Raw genomic sequence first — 21,396 nt, 5'->3', positions numbered from 1 at the left:
GAAATCAGCCTTAACCGTATTGAATGTACAGCAGGCTCAATGGGCTGAACATCCTACTCTATTCCTAATTTTTCTATGGTACCTCTTGAAATCGTATACAATCATTGCTCCTTCAGCATAGCTGATCCAAATCCTGGACTTCCCTCCCCAATAGCACTGTAGGTAGAGATGCAGCACAGAGTCCCCACCAACCCATTTATACTAATCCTACACTAAACCATTTTATTCTCCAAACAATCCCAACAACTCCCCAGATTCCACCACTCAACCACACACTAGAGGCAATTTACAGCAGCCAATTAAACTCATCAACCCACACAACTTTGTTATGGGGGAGGAAACCTACGTGGTCACAGGGAGAACGTGCAAACTGCACACAGACAGCACCCGAGGTCGGGATTGAACCCAGGTCGAGGCAGCTGCTCCACCAGCTGTACCACACTGAAGAAATGTATCAAATAAGTGTGTGTGTGTTTGTGTAAGTAAGAGAGAAATTCTGCCTTCACCAGCAATACCCTCATTCACTAATTTAACAGAAAAATTTTTAAGCAACAGAAGTGACTTGGAAGAGAGGCTGAGTGCATTCCTTCTTTGTTGTGTGCTAGGAGCATGGGAGATTCAGTGAGCAATGCCCAGAAACAAAGGAATGTTTCTGATTGAAGCGAGACTCTCAATTTCCAAACAATGATTATACTGAAATGAGCAACTGTCTGAGAATGTAACCAAACCAACTCTCCCAAGACTACACCACGTTTGTATTTGTTTAAAATTAAACCTCCCCATACGCTGGCAGGTTACAAGCAAACCCCCAGTGTAGGAAGAATATGTAGCCACTAGAGGGACGTGAAAGATGAAGCAGAATAGTCCCAGAGAAGAGAGACACCGGCTACAGGCAGCCAAGAGAAGTTGGATTGCTCTCACTTGACTACAGGCTCAGGCGCGGCTTGATCAAAGCTGTTTAAAGAGAAAATGATTCTGTTGGCAGAAGGGTCAAGAGAGATTTAAGGGTGCACAAAGATTTAAGGTGATTGACAAAAAAAATGTCGAGAAAGAAAAATAAACTTTCATTTGGTGGATAGTCACAACTAGAAAGGGCAGAAGAAGCAGATACCATTGTTGCATTGTTACATACCAGCAACAGTAGAAACACAACGATTTAAGTGTTAGAAACTATTTTATTAATAACAACTTGTGTCAGAGGGTTTTGTCTCACTGAATGTGGGGACACCCCAAGTGCCAGTGAAAATCCTTAGAGATACTGGGGCTTCCCAATCCAACTTGTTGGACAGTGTTTTAAATTTTGGTGAGGAGACTGCAACTGGTGAAGTAAATCTAGTGCGAGGCATTACAGGTGACAGTGTCTGTACCTCTGCACAAGATAATTTTAAAGTCAGAGTTAGTAGCAGGACCTGTTAAGATAGGGATACGACCTAGTTTACCAGTGGAAGGAGTTTCTTTGTTATTAGGGAATGACCTTGCAGGTGGAAAAAATTGTCCCTGTGGTACAGCTAACGACCAAACCAATTATTGATGAGTCCAAGAACGATTCAGATGTTTATCCATCCTGTGCAGTGACTCGAGCTAGGGCTAAAGAATTAGCCAAGACTGATAGTTCTGTGCAGCCCGATTTTGTTCTGACAGCCCAAAACAGGATGCAAGTTATGAGACTTTTTTGTCTTCACTGGAGGATCAAAATCCTTGTATTGAGTCTGAATATAAAGATTTGTCTCTATCCAGGAAAGAATTTATAATGGAGCAGATTAAAAACCCTAAGCTTATTGAATTGAGAGAAAAAGCACTCTCAAGTGCTTTTTGAGGTTGAGAAGGTGCCTTAAAGGGACATTCACCAAATAGCAACCTGGCTCATAACAACATTCAGTAGGAAATTAGAGGTGGGGCGAGGGGGGGGGGAGGTGGAGAAAGAAAAATTGCATGGGTGCAGGGAATGCAATGGTAGTCAACATGGACTCGTAGGGCCAAATGTCCTCCTCCAGTGCTATTCTTTCCTGCTCATGTTCCCATCTTATTCATTAAGGCAATGCCTCCTCGGGAATGAGGTTGGAATACAATATGAATTACATCCCAAAAGAAATCCTGCAATGCAGTTGAAAGAAAACCTACTTGCTGGAAAACAAACTGTGAAACCTGTCTCTGGATTTCCTTGCTCTCATTTCCTTCCAAAGAAAAATGCCCAAAACCTTCAATATTTGAAAATATTCTGGGAGCCTCCTCAGTACAACTGATTTCTTTTCCCTGAAAGTGGGAAATCTACTCCTATTAATTATAAGTGCCTCAGACCGACAGCAAATTCACAAAAACCAGCCAAGTAACTTTCTCATGATGCTTTGCTTCCAGTCTACATCCCAGCTTTGATGGGAAACTTAACGCTGGTGTGAAATTTTAATCATCATAGCACAAAACCAAGCAAGTTTAGCAAGCAGGAGAGAAAAGTTTGTCATGCATATACACAGTCCAGTAAGCTCTCTGTCCAACTCTCCCCACTCCCACACCCCTGCCCCCCCCCCCAAAATAAAACTTACTCAGCACACCTGAAAAACACAAGAAATCAACTGTCCATTCATCTTAACAATGGGCTATGGTAACACCTCACCAGATTACCAACAATGAAGTTCTGATGTAAAAACAATTTTCAGACCCAACAGTTGATCCTTTTAATTCCTAAATCTTCATCCTGGAAGATTAAGTGCAGGACCTTGCCTGGTTCCAAGCAGGATTCATGCATCAGTCCCACCAGCCTTCGTCTGTGAGAATGTTGGTGCTGCCACCTGCCATTAAGACTTCATTTTGTTAGTTTTCTTTATTTGGGTCTTTGACTTGTATTGAATCAGGGACTGCGTGGTGTGCTGTCCACATCGCTTGTTTGACAGAGTACTCAATAGAACAGTAAAGCATAGGAAGAGGCCCCTCAGCCCACGATGTTATGTCAAACTAGTTACACTAGTAATTAAATGCCTAACTAATCCTTTCTACCTACACGTCCATCTCTCTGCATATTCAGGTGCCTAAGAACTTCTCTATCGTATTTGCCTCCACTACCACCCCTGGCAGCGCATTCCAGGCACCCACCGTGTAAAAAAAAATACCTATCCCACACATCTCCTTTGAACTTACCCCCTCTCACCTTAAAGGCATGTCATCTAGTATTAGACACTTCGATCCTGGGATAAAGATTCTGATCCTCTCCTCTATCTATGCCTCTTATAAACTTCTATCGGGTCTCCCCTCAGCCTCCACCGCTCTAGAGAAAACAACCCAAGTTTGTCCAACCTCTCCTCATAGTACATATGCCCTCTAATCCAGGGAGCATCCTGGATTAGAGGAGCATCACCTCATATTCCTTCTTGTCTCCAACCTGATGGCAACAACATTGATTTCTCTAACTACCAGTAACCCCTCCCCTTGGTTTTAACCCTCCCTGTTTTCCCTCATTCCCGTGGCCCCCTCACCCCTTCTCCGCCCTCACGACCTGACCATCACCTCCCTCTGGTTCCCCACCTCCTTCCCTTTCTTCCATGGTCTACTGTCCTCTCCTATTGGACTCCTTCTTCTCTAGCCCTTGCCTCTTCCACCTATCACCTTCTCACATCATTCCCTTTCATCAGCCCTCCCCCACCCACCTACCATCCCCCTCTCACCTGGACTCACCTATCAGCTTGTGCTCCTCCCCCCTCCCACCTTTTTATCCTGGCTTCTGCCCTCTTACTTTCCAGTCCTGCTGAAGGGTCTTGACCCGAAATGTCGACTGTTTATTTCCCTCAATAGATGCTGCCTGACCTGCTGAGTTCCTCCAGCATTTTGTGTCTAAAGCATCTTCGTAAACTTCTTCTGCACTCTCTCCAAAGCCTCCCCATCCTTCCTGTAATGGAGCGACCAGAATTGAATGCAAATTCTGGCTAATTACAGACCTACTAGAAATTTCCCAGCTTTTTAAATTTTGTGCTATAAAACTGTTCAGGCACAGGGGCCCAAATCAGAATCAGCAATAGCAATCAGATGACAGAGCTAACTGGGACCTAGGGATGGTAATCATTAACTCACATAATTCCAGAAACATTGATGAAATACTTGGATTGAAGTACCACTTGCTCCACCAGCTACACATTCTACAACATCATCATCTAATCTATCTCCTAAACAGACAAAGAAATGGCACCCCACCAATTTAATCAAACTTTGCCCGTTGGACAAACTAATAACTAGACTGGGAACTATTTCTCTTCAAAGCTCATAACAGGGGGCCTAAATCAATTTGCTTATGAAAGCGCAGATCCTTGCCAGCAAGACAAGATCAGGGACATCAACTTTGGGGGCATCACTGTTAAGCCAGATACACAATGTTCACCACAAATGTTTTCCAGCCACAGCCAAGATGTAATCAGATACAAACCTTGCTGCAACAGTGCACCCATAATGAAACTCAGTAAGAGGCAGCATACCTAAAGGTTTTTCTTAAAAAAATCCTAACAGAGTCAGCGACTCTTCAACAACTAGATAGACCCTTGCCATAATTCACTGCTTCTAATTGGCTTGATAAAGGTTCAAGCATCTGCCAAGGTTCCTACCTTGACACTAACCTTCAGTCCAAGGTAAATAGGGGGAAAATATCCATTCCAAGGAATAGGATGGTTTTTCCAAAATAGAATGCAGCAAGGACTACCCAGGTGGGAAGGAATTCTTGCCCACCATACAATGCTGTGACACCAGCTGCAGCCAATCCTCAGCGTTCCCTGCCTCTTCCCCCCCCCCCACAATAATGTCAAATGGGAGAGGGGGATGGTTGGATTTGACACTAAGTGGTAGCATACAGCATCATCCAAAAGCCTGGCAGTAGCTATGTTCTTTAAAACTGGAACCCAGAACCCAAAGTGACAACCAAGGGAATTTGTCAGTCCTCAAACTGAAGTAATCCACTGACCAAAAGGCAGAGATAAGAACATGGAAAAACAAAAGCATATCGTCCTCTGCAGAAAAACAACAAGGGCAAAGCTTTAGAATTCTAAGGATTTATGATAAACAGCTTTCACCACAAAGTGGCAGTCTGTTAATGGAATCTAATCTAAAAACAAAGGGCTTCCAAGGAAAGAGTAAACTTTATACAGTGTCATGATCATTACACAATTGGAAAGGAAGAGGAGTATGAAACAGAACCGTGAACTTCACAAAATGTAAAAAGGTTAAAGAAAAGTAATTAAAAAGCGAAACCCTTGAAGTCCGCCCATTTGTCAGCAGTTCAAATACAGCTTATTTCTCTCCTGAAGTGAAAAGTCTCCATTTCGTTTCTTGCGTAGTTTTCTCTAGGTCTTCAAATTCAAGTTCAAATACTATTCATAAAACCAGCATCTCCCAAGTCAGCACCACTAATCATTGGCTTCACCGTCGGCTTGTGCCATGTAGGCATCGAGCTCGGCGTCAAGGTGGCCCTTAGTCTTCGACATGTACGCATCCAGTTGATTGTCCAGCTGCTCTCTGGTGAGTGGGGGACGGGTTGCTCCTCTGCCTCGCCCCCGGCCTCTGCCCCGGCCTGGGAATCCTCCTCTACCGCGGCCCACTATTCCACCACGACCTAGTGCACAATTAAGCAAATTGTCATTTGGCTGGGTGAAGTTTTAGCTTGCAAGCCCAAGATACCAAGTCCCAGGTTCAATGACACGATCTGCATCTCAGCTACCATCAACAATTAGGGGTGGGGGGAAAGGAGTACAATCATCGACAGCTCTGATGCTGGTTAAAGGAGAATCAGCTAAGCCCATGGCTCCTGATCATTCTCCACAGACTCATGATGCAGAAGGTTGGCTCTAAACCCCTCCTCACTGACTCCAGCTGAACCAACTGCCAACACGCACCCCTGGGTTCACACAAGACCACACATGAATAATAGAAAAGTAGCGGACTATGTGGGAGGGAAGGGTTAGATAGATCTTAGAGCAGGATAAAATGTCGGCACAACATTGTGGGCCAAAGGGCCTGTACTGTGCTGTAGTGTTCTATGTTGTATGATGACACTGAAGCTGCTGCAAACCAGATATCAATGTATTTTTGCTTGCTTTAAGAGGATATGGAACCAAGACAGGTGGAAGGGTATGATTCAAGTAAATGGTGACCCAGACCCAAGGAATTAAAAGCCTCTCCCATTCCCATAGTATATAGTAGAATTAGGCCATTCAGCCCATCGAGTCTGCTCCGTCATTCAATCGTGGCTGATTTTTGTTTCAGCCCCATTCTCCTGCCATCTCCCCATAACCCTTAACCCCTTTACCAATCAAGAACCTATCAATCACTGCCTTAAGCACATCCAATGACTTGGCCTCGACTGCCCCGTGGCAACGTTACACAGATTCACCATCCTCCGGCTGAAGAAATTCCTCCTCATCTCAGTACTAAAGGGATGTTCCTTTATTCTGAGGCTGTGCCCTCGGATCCTAGACTCTCCTTTAATAGAGGCTCCTCTTAGAGATCATAGACTTCCCAGGTTTCACTTTGAAGACTAAAATTTCCCTTGCCACATATGTTAACAGGTTTATAATTACTTGAGTTCTGACTCCATTTTTAAGAGCAGGTCCTATACACTAACCAACTTTCCTCTCCAATATCCTGCTCTTTGGTAAAGACAGACATGAAATATTTATTAAATTGCTTTGCCACTTCAGACAATGCAGCAGCAGCGCTGAACCTCCTCCCCACCACCTACTGTGGATGTCCTTACAATGAAGCAAGGCCCTGCTCGGCTTGTTTCATGTACATCTCCTGCTGCATCACAGCACTTTGTTGACTTGGGGTTTGGAAGTTTCTTCGAGTCCAAGGTCAGGATTCGTCTACAAGCACTTGCTGCCGATCCACTACCAGAAACCTGCTCAGTCATCACCAAAACTCTAGACAAATATCTAACACTCAGGTACGGTGATGCACCCATCTGGTCACATCCAACACTGACCTCTGCCACCGATTCCTCCTCGCCCAGGTGGCCCACCTCGCCCCAGGCCGCCTCGGCCTCTCATTCCACCCCGCTTGAGCCCTAATCGCGGGACTCCACCACGCCCTCGGTTTGGACCCTGACCTAAGGAAAGACAAATGAAGATGTTAAATCAATAAGGCCGACCCTCCATCTCTCCGGTCTGCAGCTACTTGCTCTGTGGAAATTAACTTTGTCCAAAGATCAGTGAAAGAGCTACTTGGAAAGTTTGATGAATGGAAAAGTCGAAGATTTTGGAAAAGTAAACCCGAGGTCAATAGTCAAAGGCTTCAAGTACTTTCTTTATTGACATTCCAGCATCTGGAAGTTTAAAAGTGAGCTAAGGAATGGAATGCAAAAGACTGACCAGAGGCACCACCTGAGATACAGGGAGAAATGGGTGTAAATAAACATCCATATGCTATAAGAAGGTAGGGAAGAGAAATAAAATGCCACCAGCCCCTGCCTTGGGATCGACGACAACCCCTGCCCCAATCCCGTCACTGACTCCCTCTTGAGGGTAGAGCACCTCTGCCATCACCTCCTGCCCAAACTCTTAACCAGAGTTCTGTGGATGTTGAAAAGCACGTCTCAGGGCTGCAGCTTGGAAGCAAGGCAGGTGTTTTGGTTATAATTTCCAAGAAAGAATGGGGTCTTTTCTTTAGCAAAGGGAAAGCTTAGGGGTGATCTTTTATGGAAGGATTTATTTTTCTAAGGGATTCATGTTTACTTGGGTTACTTTCTTCATACATACTTACAGAAGCTGTTTTTTAAAAAAAAATACATCTATTACTTGCTAAACTGCTCTATCGTATCCACCCTTAAATTTTTTGATCAACCTCGGCAAAAATGGGAACACTTTTGTTACAAAAAGAGTAAGCTGGCACTACTTATATTTAATTGGCTCTGACAGCCGACACAACCCAGCCGAGGGCAAAACACAAGCCAAGAGAAAGCTTTCTGCTCACAGTCAAAAAAAACTTAATGAACCTCCACGAGACCTGGCTCCTGAAACTCCAATGTTCCATTCAAGTCAAACTCTGGCACATCAAATGCACTGCAGTGGGCACTATTCCAGGATACAGCAACCAAGCATTTTCAGACAGGGGGAGAAGGGTAGTGTTTAATGTCCCACAATCTGATGTCTGCGTCCCACCACTTCCGGACAAGATTGAGGGCATGCCGTTAAATTCACAAGGATCTCCATGTTCCCTGTAATTCACATCTGCAGACAATCACACCAGTCTTCCCGCAAATATCAGGGTCAAGCTCTCGGAATTACACATTGCCAATATTATTGTGTTTTATTTGTCTGGGTTTGGAAGGGATAGAAAAGGCGGAGGAATGGAAATAGAAATATTGGAGTCCGCGGGGCAAGAGGACCAATACCTATAAAAATATTCATGGATTTAACTTGTACAGCTATAACATTGGAATTGCAACAGTGAGAGACAAAAGCTTGTATTTATATAGTGCCTTTGGCATCCCTGAAATATCAGCCAATCAGGTCCTTTTGATATCATGAGAAGCACATCACGGTCAACATCCTGCCTCGATTATCCCATCAGGGTTCTGTGCACACCGACTGATTTCACAGATAATAGGTCAGCAATTGCATCCATCCTGAAAACCGAACACAGCACACACTCAAGGACAATTTAATATCCTGAAAAGAATTCTTCATTACCAGCACAGTACCACCTACCTCGGAGAGGAAGGCCTCCTCTCACACCTCCTCTTCCACCACGACCCAGGCGCACACCTCCTCTTGGTGATCCCCGACCAACAATAGGTCCGCGAGCCAGAGCCCCCACTGGACGTCCCAGTCTTGCTTGAATGTTGCTCTTACCTAGTCGCTGTTTCAGACTCTTCTAGGCCATAAAGTTAGACAATTAACTTTTTATTTGAACACGGAAGCAGTCCAAGATCTACCATCACACACTGTGGCAGCGTGTGCCTTACAAGATGGATCTCTGCCAAAGCTGACAAGCGCCACCCCAGCCAAGAGCAAGCAGGCAACACGTGGCCTCTGCCAGCACTGGTAGAAGGGATGAATCTTGTCACCCCATCCCTGCTGGTCTCCAAGGTCCAAACCATGCAGCGAAACATGTCCTCATTCTCCTTTTCCTGTATTTCTGCATCCACCTCCCCAGCCCCCAAATGCTGTTTGAGCCACGTCATAGCCTAGGAAAATGCTGACTCCCTATGATAGATGGGAGTATTTTCTAAACTGCAAAACCCAAAGACGGAGGTCCAGAGATTCTCAGAGATCCATTTGTGTAAATGTCATGCTCAGCTACAGAAAGAAATAAAGTCTAATGAAATGCAGGCTTTTATATCTGGAAGATTAGAATACAAAGGGTGTGGGAAGAAGTTGTTATACTAACGTCCTCGTCACGCAGCACATGGCGTACAACCCCTTGTGGAGGTGGTACTGGCCTCGAAAGGAGTGCAGCACGGATTTACCTGGAGACCAAGGGTTAAATTACACAGAAAGATGCAGAGCGTTATTTTTAGGCTTTCAAGCAATAAGTCAGGAAACATTGTTACATGCCAATGGTGGCAGAGGTTTAGATTGTAGAAACTGATGGCGAGTCCCTTTTTAGTCTAAGTGAGTCTAAGTGATATGCAAGAGTTGAGGGATACTGGCAAAGGCAGATATACAGGATTAGGTCTCAGCTCAGCCCTCTACAAACTGAGCAGTGAAACAGACTGAAGGCAACAAATATCTTACACCCTATCTACCGCTGTAGCAGAACTATCACAGAAAACCCTGTAAAGTGAGAGAACAAAACCTTCATTCCACCGATCTTTCCGAACGTTCCACAATCTCCGTGTAAATAGACTTCCATTGACAGATTCAGCAATGTCCACACGAGAGGTTCTATCAATTAAAGCTATGACAGAACAAATTTGTCCTGTGAAATACTGATTAAGCTGGCTTTTTGGAAATAGCAACAGCTGGTCAAATAAACAAGGAAACCCAGCTTTCAAACCCACGTAGCAAGTCCCTAAATATCAGAGCTTGGCACTCTCTGGCAAGCATCCAGACCTTGCTGTGATGACTGAAGATGAAATACACAGAGCTTTCAAGATTCAGAATGAAACCATTTAATAGGGTTCCACCATTAAACATAATATTTTCAGTGCAGCATCGCCCTGGAGATCAAGCAACCCCCTGCACAGAATGAATCAGAAACTCACCAAGCCTTCGACAATTTGGGTGCTTTCTTTTAGCATGTAGAATAATGATGAATGTGTCAATCTTGAGACTTGGGCACTACTGAAAAGTTTTTTCAGGCGCTATTTAATGCCAATTATCTCCAATCCTCGACTTTCCTCCCATTACACACAGTGGAAACGATGCAACATCTCTATTCATTTTGAAAACCTCGTCAGAGAAACATCCTGTTTCGTGTGTTGGATCAGTAACCCGAAAGTTTATTTCCATTACTGGACAGTGTGAGCACTGATATCCTGCATTAAAATACAGTGGCTCCCAGGTCAGTCCGGACAATGCAAATGATTCGGTGCGAATGCAGGCTCCCGAATCCATTTCCCCACAGAAAATTGTTTGCCATCTGATCTTGGTGAAGTCATCGCATGCTTCCCTCCAGAGAGGGAGGAAATCAGTAAGAGGTGCAATCTCGACAACACTTGCACGTGGCTGGAGAGCACAATGCCATCGGGAGTAATGGTGCATGCCATGGAAACTGGGAGGGGGAAGGGAAATGGTCATCAGGAAGTTGCTGCTCACCTGCTTCAGCTTCAGAGCAGCCTGGACAGAGGGTCTGTTCTCCATTTGCTGCGCTAACCGGCGGTTTCTGGCACTCGCCAGCTGCTGTTGCTGCATCGTTGCTCGGATGCTCACCGTTGGAGGCTGTTTGTTCTTCAGCATGTTGGTAAAGCTTCAAGGTTGAACAGAAGTGGTTTAAACAGGTTTAAATACACACAACTCTTAAAGGCAACTTGAGCCCCTCAGCTACGGTGCCCCAGTTCCCAGTGAAAACCTCCTTTCTGTTTAGAGACAAGTGGCACACTTTTTTTGTTGTTAAATGCATTCATTCCCTTGTAAGTCTGGGATTGCAACCATTGCAAGTGTGTTATTAGAGGAAGAAAGATGCAAGCATTCAACAGCAGAAAGAGGAAATCAGCACGATAGGAGAGAGCTAGGGAAAACACTGGCTCCAGGGAAAGGAGGGAAAAATGTGAGCAGCAAGGTAATTTGAAGAAATGAAAGGCACAGCAATAGCACAGAATATTAAAAGAAGGCAGTATGTTTCAAACAAAATACACAGATTTCAGAACCATTCACACAGGATACCAGCTTACCAAATACTAAAATCACAGCAAATTCTCTGGAAGAAGGACATTTACATTCTGCCACACTTCTGCGCTCCAGCAATGCAAGTCCCAAATGGACTATACTCAAACTACTGAAGTTTACCATTTCCAAAGGATGTGCTTAGTTTATGGGGATGCTCACAAATAAATCAGTTTCACAAACAAATACTAAGCAGCAACACTTTGTATCAACCTCAGAGGAATTTATTAACCACATACATGCAACCATTCTGCATAAAATCTATTTTATGAAACCAACCAGACTGGTTTAATACTTTGGTCCCATGGTCAAAATACATGGTCACAGGACTAAAGATTGTTAAAGGAGTGTGTGTGCATCTTATTTCAAACTAGTTAATGTCCACTGCTGGTCTACAGTGAGATCTGTCCCAATGGTTCTGGTCATTAACCTCAGTGAGCAGTTGAGCCAGTTGTTGAGTGTTATTGGACAGGTTCCCTACTCTGATTATCTATACTGGAAATGAGACTATACAAATACAGAAAGACAAGACCTTGCCCGTTATACACTACATATAGTACTTAAGACAGAGACAGGCCATTTGGCCCAGATGGTCAACACTGGTGTTTATGCTCCATACAAATTTCCTCCCATCCTTGATCAATATCCATCAACATATCCTATTGCTTTCAGTGTCTCATGTTTATCCAGTTTCCCCTTAAATCCAACTTTGACATCTCAATCACTTCCCATTGGTACAAGTTCCACATTCACCTCATTCTCTGGGTGAAAAGGGCTCTCCTGAATTCCAAAATGGATGATCTTCTACGGATGGCTGCAATATCTGTCCTCTCCCTATGTGAAAACCCCTCTATACTATCCCAACAAACTCTCAAAGATCTATCCCTCTACTTCTCTCCAAGAGAAGTCCCAGATTGTTCAGTCTTCTCTGACTGCATAACCTCTCAGTTCTGTATCATTACAGTAATTTTTTTTTGCTTTTCCTTACCTACTTCACCTGTCATTACTTTCAGTAATGTATTTATCTGCTCCCAGATGCTCCCTCTTCTTACTCCATGCTGATCTCCTTTTGTACCTCACAATTATCCACAGCAAAGTTTATCTGTCACTACATTCGCATCTCACATCTGCATTTTGCCCTCATCTAAATAAGCCAGTCCACAATTTGCTGCCTGTATTTTTTTTTGTTCAGTGAGAACCTTTATGTTCATTCTGTCCAACTTGCTGTATACATGGGTATACTGTACAGCAACTTATTGAAGAACATTAGGAAATCCAAATATATTACATCTATTGCAGTGCTGTCAGTTATCCTTTGTTACTCTTTCCCTAAAGAAATCAGGTTAGTCCAGCATAACCTCCCATTTGAGATCCACAACACTTTATATTTTCAGTTTCTAGATGTTCTTTCATGTCATCTTTCAGCAAGGGTTCCACTAACCTTCCTATCACTGTCATCAAGCTCCTTCATCTGCAGTTCCTGACTTGACCCATCTCCCTACTCAATAGGACTCACAGTAGCTATTCAACAGTTGTCTCACATGAGTAACAGTGGTTCTGCCACCTCTTGCCTAATTTCAAAAGCCACAGAACGAATCCAATTAAAGGATTTCAATCTTCCCAAGTTTGTTGGTTTATTATCTGTTCCTTTCTACTTTTTCTTAAAAAAAGCACTGCTTCCAAAATCTTGTCCACTCCATTAGTAACCTTCAAATATTGAAACCATGACTAACAAACACTTGTTTACTCTAATGTCATTTTGTTCTTTACACCTTTTTAAACATTAGCTTTGCCCTTTAAATTCTTATGCACTGACTTTCTATTTTCTTCATGCCATTTATTGGGACAAGTTTCTCATCTTTATTGAACACCATTTCAAATGTTTTGATCCGCTTTCATCAGCAATGTTTCCCAGTTTCGATTACATCCTCCTTAAAACTCAACTCCCCTTCCCAATTAGTACCTTACCTTGAAACTCACATCCATAATTGCCATTTTCTAAATGCTTCTCTGTCCGTCCCCACCTCTTCCAAACATTAAGGTTCAACAGGCCTCCTCTCATCCGGCTTTTTGCATGCAAGCTAAGAATCCCGCAATTATTGTCTCACTTTTGATACCTTTTCTTGCCATATTCAACATCAATGAATTGCCTGCCCAGCTCACACAAGAAGAGTGATCACCTGGGTTACTAATAAGCAGTCAAAGCCTTTACGAAAACTTGGTTAAGAATAGTTTATTGTAGCAATTAGGAATGGTACTGTTAAGCCAGTGGAGTAAAAATGAAGTGGTAAGAGCTGCATATTATCAGACAACTTTGGACAGGGCAGGCCATCTTTACAATTCAAGCGGAAAGGAAACAGTTCAAAACAAAAGCAAAAGCAGGCTATAAAACAGATTTTGTGCCACTTACAAGACCCCCAGATGTAAACCAGAGGGCTTTGGACTTCAATCACAGTGCCCACCAGCTGCCTCTTACGGACCAGACCACACGGCTCAGCTCGTGTGTCCGTCGTGGACAGCATGGGGGGCGGTTGCAACCCAGAGTTTCTGTTCAAATTTATCAAAAACCTCAGGTAAATGAAGGACGGGGATGTGCCAAGACTGTGCCAGCAATCTTACCACTAGGGCCATTTCCATAAAATCACATTCTTACAATCAGCTTGTTCTTATGTTCAGTTCAACAGCCCTGCATCATGCTACTTTTGTACCGCCTAGGTCACCATCCTTCACAAAACTTTTTTTTTTGCACCTGATAACTGATTTAAGTGCCATCAACTACTGGAGCAGTAATATATAAGGGAAGAGCAATATTCTCCTATGATGAATCCCTGGAAATCATTGTGCACTTATATATCCTTTAATTGCTAATCAGCTACATGACTGGCACTTGAAATGCTGCCGGCTGCCTCACCGCTCGTTCAGTGACATCTTGGTTGTGCTTTTCAGCACAATCTTTGGTGTTGATGGGGCAGACATTATGAGACTTTGATGGTCTGCAAAACAAAAAAAAATCATACAATTAGCATACCAATTGGAGCAGTACCTGATATATAATGAATATATTGCTGTAAATTTTTAAATGTCACATGCTTCACTTAACACATGATCAATAAACACAACCTCTGCAATGTTGTTACAACGATAATGATAATCCTGTTCCGAGCTGCACATCAAGATTATACTGCAACTGATCTGCATTTACTAGTACACCCCCAGAATTAAATGGGGATAAACCAGTGCTGTAACCCTGTGTTATAGTAAACAGACATGTACACAGCAGTACTGTATCCTCATGAGACAAACCTACACTCACCAGGTCTGTACACAAGTACACAGTTATTGACCTGTACCCACCGGACTCTATATGAGTTACAGTGACAGATTTTCACAAGGTTATTTTGATAGAAGTCCATTGTAAATTTAAAGCTTATGGAACTGACAGCAAATCATTGATCTGATTGGGAAATTGACCATACAGGAGATAGAATAAGAATACCTGCAGACACTCCAGTTGACAGGATAAGATACATATCCTGCAAGGATGGGTGATGGACCCTCAATCATTCACAGCTTTTAACATTATCTTAGCACTGCACTGGAAAGTTTTCTAGATGGTAAAACATTTGAAACGTCAAATATTAAGGGACCCATTTACAAAAACCATTAAAATGGTACAGCACGGAAAATAATCAAAAAGGCTACTGGAATACCATCCTCTGTAAGGAACTAGAATACAGAAGGCAGAAACTACACTGCAGCTGTACAAGGCACTGGTTAAAGTCTACATGGAAGATAATAGTCCTGGGCACCACACTGGCCTTCAGTATTTTCTTCCATTCATTTGGATCATAGATATGACCCAGAGCTTCCAGTTCCTGTCACTTTAATTCTTTATTCCACTCTGACCTTTCCATTTTTGGCCTCCTATCCCGTTCCAATGAAGCTTACCATACCTGAGGAGTGGTACCTCATCTTCCAACTTGGCACATTATAGCCTTCAGGACAAAGTGGAATTCAATCAGCCATTCCAATCTTTTATCCATAATGACAAGTGGCTTCAGAGCTGGGAGAACTACACCACTCCCCCCCCAAAGAAAAGCTTTCAGGAATAAATATATGATTCACTACCGTAAGGGCTCTCTGCATCAAACAACAGCCAAGATTTGGAGATACCATCAGATTTCTCATCTCAGCTTAAAACAACTAGACAGTACAGGTAATTTTCACTGAATTTTATTGCTCATCTGTAACACTTCCATCAAGAAGTATTTTCATGAATACACAATCAGGTTCAAAATCTTCTTTCAAATGCAGAATGGGCTCAGCGGTAGCACTACAGACTACAGCCTGGAGAGCATGTGCTCACTTAGGAGAAATACTGATGATTACAAGGTTGGGCTATTAGGTTTCGGCATGATCACCTAGGATGGGAAAACTGCAAATTACAGTAGAGTTCCCCAGAGGGTGGTGCAATGAGCACTGTTCATTAATAAGTGGATGATTTTAACTTTTAGTGCTGAGAAAGGTGAAGTATTACATTTTGTGGGAATAATGAGAAGAGGCAATATAAAGGATGAGAGGCAATATAACCTGCTCACAGAAGCTCAGTTTGGGTTCTGCCAGCTCCTGACCTCATTACAGCCTTGATTGAAATGTGGACAAAAGAGCTGAACCCCAGATGTGAAGTGAGAGCAACTACCCTTGACATCAAGGAAGATTTGATCAAATATGGCATCAAGGAACACTAGCTAAACTGGGGTCAATGGGAATCAGGGGGAAATCATACCCAGCACAAAGGAAGATGGTTGTGGTGGTTGGAGGTCAATCATCTGAGCCACAGGACATCTCTGCAGGAGTTCCTTGGGGTAGTATCCTAAGCCCTACCATTTTCAGCTGCTTCATCAACGACCTTCCTTCAACTGCAAGGTCAGAAGTAGGGATGTTCGTTGACGATTGCACGATGTTCACCACCATTCACGTCTCCTCAAATAATGAAGCAGTCCACTTCCAAATGCAGAGAGACCTGGACAATATCCAGGCCAGGGCTGATAGGTGGCAAGTAACATCCAATCCAGACAAGTGCCAGGCAATGACAATATCCAGAACTGAATTCCGCACCATCAATATCCTGGGGGTTACCATTGACCAGAAACTGGACAGCTAGAAGGAAAAGGGCAGCAAAAGCACGGGGAACCACCACCACCTGGAAGTTGCCCTTCAAGCCTCACACCATCCTGACTTGGAAATACATCACTGTCCCTTCACCATTGCTGGGTCATAGCCCTGGAACTCTCTCCCTAACAGCATTGTGGATATACCCACACCTCAAGGACTGCAACAGTTCAAGAAGGAAGCTCACCACTATCTTCAAGGGCAATTAGGGATGGGCAATTAAATGCTGAAGCCCACATCCCTTGAATGAATAAATGTAAAAAAATGGAGAGGGCACAATTCTCAAAAGGGATCAATAATATACCCTTGACATCAATGTGCATATTTCATTGAAAGTAGAAGGGCAGGTTGAGAAAATGGTTAATAAGGTCAAACGGAAGTCATAATGAACCTTTGTAAAACATGACTTAGGATTGTGTCCCAACTTAGCGCCACATTTCAGGAAAGGATGCAGAAAACATTTACCAAAATGATTACATGGATGAAGGACTTTGGTTATGTGGATGGATTGGAGAAGCTGGACATGTACTCCTTGGACCAGTGGAGGCTGACAGAGATATTTAAAATCATAGAAAGGATAATAGACAGAATAAATAGCTGTTCCCATTGGCAGAGGGATCAAGGACTGGGAACACATAGAATGAAAGTGGCTGGGAAAAGAACTAAACGTGACATTTAAAAAAAATAGATATCAAATGGTTTAGTCTGGAATGCACTGGCTAACAGTGGATGCAGGTTCAGTTGCAGCATTCAGTGGGAGTGGGATAAGGATGTGGAAGGAAAGAATTTACAAGGCTATGAGCAGAGGACAGGTTAGTGGAACTAGTGACATTGTTAAAGGAAGCAGCAGGGACTTAACAGTCAAACAGCCTTTGTTCATCAATTATTCATCTTCATCACATGGAATTCAATGCCCAGTAAAATACTTTCCAGATACCCCATTCCAAATGTTCACCACCCATCACCAAATCTGAACTGCCTGGACATACAGCCTCCACTGTCACCAACAATCAGATAATGGAGCAATTTCAAGCATACTACTAGGCTCCTATTTATTTACTCACAAAGAATGCTTAATTCAGCCCCAAATAGTGAACACTACCAATCTCATCAACTATATTTAGAGAATCTGGTTCATGCACAGAAAACTGTAAAAAATAAACAGGCCTTTCTCAGATAGTAGACTTTGCCAATGGTGTACCACAGGGCAGGACAATCACAATTCAAAATTAGTAGAGGAAAGGACAGTGTAACATATCCAGATTTGCCACTGATGCACAGCTGAGGTGGAAAGTGAGGATAGGCAGTCTTCAAAACTACATGGAAGACCTAATGAATAGACAAGAAGCTGGGAGATGGATATTAATGTGGAAAAATTTAAGGTTATTTACTTGGGCAGAATGTAAAGAAAATCAATAGTTTTCTTTAAAATGCGAGAAATTACTAAACATTAAAGTCCAGAATTTAGCGTGTTAGCTCATGGAGTGCAAAAACTCAGATACAGGAAGCAATCTCAAATGCAAATAATGTCAAGATTTTACTGCAAAATCTTTGGAGTATGAGAGTAAGAAAGTTTTGCTGCAATTATAGCCTTTCGCACTCAACATCAGCAAGACCAAGGAACCAATTCTGGACTTCAGGAAGGGCAAGTCAGGCGAACACACACCAGTGTTCATGGAGGCACGCCAGCAGCTCTACTTCATCAGGAGTTTGAGGAGATTTGATATGTCACCAAAGACTCTTACAAATTTCTATAGATGTACAGTGGAGAGCATCCTGACTGGTTGCATCACAGCCCAGTATGAGCCTCCAATGCACAGGATTGCAAGAGGCTGCAGAGGGTTATAATTCCATCGCAGGCAACATCCGCCCCACCATCAAGGACATCTTCAAGAGGCGGTGCCTCAAGGCGGCAGCATCTATCATTAAAGACCCTCACCACGTTACTACAGGGAGGTGGTACAGGAGCCTGAAAACCCAAACTCAATTCAGGAACAGCTACTCCCCCTCTGCCAGCAGATTTCTGAATGATTCATGAACACTCATTATTCCTTTTTTTGCACTATTTAATTTATAGATTTTCTTTAATCTTTGTACTGTACTGCTGCCGCAAAACAACAAATTTCACATCATATATCAGCAATAATAAATCTGATTCCGATATGGGGATTCCAATTTGTAGTGCACTGTGCTTTTGTTATCAAGTTGTATGTCAAATTCAAATTTCTATAATCAAGGTTAATGAATAGCAACAAATTCTTACTTATCCATCTTCTAGTAGTTTTAACTTTGCCAGAATACTGATTTGTCAGCCTTTCTTTCAAAAGAAAAAGTCCCACTGCAACCAGCATTCCTATATATTGGGTCCCATCCCCAGAACTTTCCACTGTCCCCACCATAGGTGCAACACCTGCCCCTACACCACCTCCATCCAGGGACCCAAACAGTCTTTTCAGGTGAGACAGAAATTCACCTGCACCTCCCTTAATATCATCTACTGCATTCGGTCCTCCAACTGTGGCCTCCTCTGCATTGGTGAGACCAAACGCAGACTAGGTGACCCTTTCACAGAACACCTGCACTCTGTCTGTAACCGCGACCTACATCTCCCCGTTGCCGGTCACTTCAACTCCCCCTCCCACACTATCACTGATATGTCAGTCCTCGGCCTCCTCCACTGCCAGGAGAATTCCAAGCGCAAACTGGAGGAACAGCACCTCATTTTCCGTCTTGGAACCTTGCAGCCGAACGGCACGAATATTGAATTCCCCCACTTTAGGCAATCCCCACCCCACCACACCCCCCTCCCCACCATGCTCGTCTTCTTCCCTTTCCTAGCCTCTTTTTTTCCTCCTCTCTCCTTACCTTTTACCCATCACCCAGTGATCTGCTCTCCCCTCCTCCCCGCACCTGCGCATCACCATCTCTTACCTGCATCTATCTATCACCACCCCGCCTCCCCTCTTTTGTCCACCTATCACTGCTCTGCTTTTCCCTCCTATATATTGGGCTTCCCCTTTTCCTATCCTCAGTCCTGAAGAAGGGTTCTGACCTGAAACACTGACCGCCTGCTTTTCTCCACGGATGCTGCCTAGCCTGCTGAGTTCCTCCAGCATCATAGTGTTTTTCATCCAACCAGCAAAACACTCTTAACATCCACCCAGGCTGATCAACCAACATCAAAATGAGAAATCACCTACACCTATGTATCCTGTACTTACAGAAACCTCCTCAATCATACCACATAGCCCCAATCATCTAACTATAACATACCCATCTACAAACTTTGCACCTGCCCCTTCTACACCAAAGTAACAGAAAACTGCACCCTGGATGCAACCCTGCACTTACCAACCACATCACCCAAAGACACCCACTTATGTAGCATTGTCTCCCGACTCCACCGCTCCCCTACCTGGCTCCATCTGCCCAGCACCCTTCACCCCTCTTCAATCCACCCATCACCTACCAACCCGTCTCACCACTCCCCCTCCCCTCTCAGTCCTGGTGCAAGCTCAAATGTTCAACTATTCCCCATGGCACAGATGCTTAACATCAGTCGGTAGAGCATGGGACTCTTAACCCCAGGGTCGTGGGTTTGAGCCCAAGTTGGGTACTAGTTTTAGGGCAGGCACGGTAGTGTAGCAGTTAGCATAACGCTTTACAGCGCCAGCAACCCGGCTTCAATTCCGGCCGCTGTCTGTAAGGAGTTTGTACATTCTCCCCGTGTCTGCGTGGGTTTCCTCCGGTTTCCTCCCACATTCCAAAGACATATGGGTTAGGAAGTTGTGGGCATGCTATATTGGCGCCAGAAGCGTGGTGCCCCCCAGAACACTCCACACAAAAGATGCATTTCACTGTGTGTTTCCATGTACATGTGACTAATAAAGAAATCTTATCAATTAACAATGAAGCAACCAAACAGCTGTTTTCTTCACTTGTTGCCTCCACTGACCCAGAACGTCAATTCCTTTCCCCTCCCTCCCCCTCTCCACAGTTGCTGCTCGACCCTCCAGGGAAATGTTTCGTCGCCCCCTCATTCACCTCCACCTTCAGCCCCTCCCATTTCTCTGCGGCCCAGACACCAACCCCACCCCTCAGCCCTGACCTGCTCATTGGGCGACAGCGAGGAGCGGGCGGCGGGGGGGCGGGACCGAGCCGGAGGCAGGGGACGGGTGAGGCCCGAGGGTTGGTCCCGGCCGGTTGTCCTCCCACCCCCCCCGAAAACCACACACACAGCAACAAAATGGCGGCGGGGACAAGATGGCGGCACCAAGCGGTGACGTCACCACTGACCGTTCAACCGCCGCCGGTGGACGGAGACGACGGGCCGGACTCGGACCGGGACCGGGATCAGGGTCAAGTCCTGGCCGCAAGTCCCCGACCCGATTAACCGCAGCGCGACCGGCTAAACGTAGGCCTCTTGCGGCCGATACGCCTCTCACAGCCCTCCCACTTTGATTTGATTTTCTTTGGGTAACGAAAAGCCATATTTTCTTTCTTCTTTCCCCTTTCCCCTCACCTGCCATGGGCAGAGCGGCACCATACTGCCTCTGCCGGAGCTGCACAGCAGAGTCCATTGGGGCCGGGAGGAAAAGGCGAGCCGAGACCGCGGCGTCAACACCACAGCAGCGGGGGGGACGGGGGCCCTGCGGATCACGTGGCCTCGACCGCCTGCCGAGCAACCCCACTCACGTGACGCGGGAGCCCTGGCCTCGGCCGCCAGCCGATCGACCCCACTCACGTGACGCGGGAGCCCTGGCCTCGGCCGCCAGCCGATCGACCCCACTCACGTGACGCGGGAGCCTTGGCCGCCAGCCGATCGACCCCACTCACGTGACGCGGGAGGGGGGTGTTAGCCTATCAACACCGTCCGAGTGGGCGGGCCCTTTTCGGCGGGAGGCGGCCGTCGAGCAACGGTAGTCATGTG

At 44.7% G+C, this 21,396-nt stretch overlaps 1 protein-coding gene across 2 annotated transcripts; it reads right to left on the bottom strand.

Annotated features, from left to right (window-relative positions):
- Positions 1-5,008: 5,008 nt before the first annotated feature.
- chtopa (chromatin target of PRMT1a) lies at positions 5,009-21,134 on the bottom strand. 2 transcript variants are annotated; one of them, XM_052045657.1, is made up of 6 exons: positions 20,989-21,134; positions 14,206-14,287; positions 10,728-10,878; positions 8,676-8,841; positions 6,953-7,075; positions 5,009-5,584 (listed from the first exon to the last, which is right to left on the bottom strand). In XM_052045657.1, the coding sequence occupies exons 1-6, from the start codon at positions 21,044-21,046 to the stop codon at positions 5,379-5,381; spliced, it is 786 nt and encodes a 261-aa protein (XP_051901617.1). In that variant the 5' UTR covers positions 21,047-21,134; the 3' UTR covers positions 5,009-5,378. The 2 variants fall into 2 exon arrangements, with proteins under 2 accessions (XP_051901617.1, XP_051901618.1); XM_052045658.1 differs by having other exon boundaries at positions 8,676-8,838.
- Between the last annotated feature and the right edge of the window lie 262 nt (positions 21,135-21,396).

Source organism: Pristis pectinata, chromosome 40, assembly GCF_009764475.1.
Source record: "Pristis pectinata isolate sPriPec2 chromosome 40, sPriPec2.1.pri, whole genome shotgun sequence".
Taxonomy (NCBI): Eukaryota; Metazoa; Chordata; class Chondrichthyes; order Rhinopristiformes; family Pristidae; genus Pristis; species Pristis pectinata.
Note: the sequence above shows the minus strand (reverse complement) of the source record. Positions and strands in the feature narration are given on the sequence as shown.

Coding starts and splice junctions, on each gene's coding strand:
- chtopa (XM_052045657.1), bottom strand. CDS start 21,046: ATGGACTCTGCTGTGCAGCTCCGGCAGAGGCAGTATGGTGCCGCTCTG. Junction 14,288..20,988: donor TGCCGCTCTGCCCATGGCAG/GTGAGGGGAAAG, acceptor TTTGTTTTGCAG/ACCATCAAAGTCTCATAATG. Junction 10,879..14,205: donor AAGATGTCACTGAACGAGCG/GTGAGGCAGCCG, acceptor TCAACCTTGAAG/CTTTACCAACATGCTGAAGA.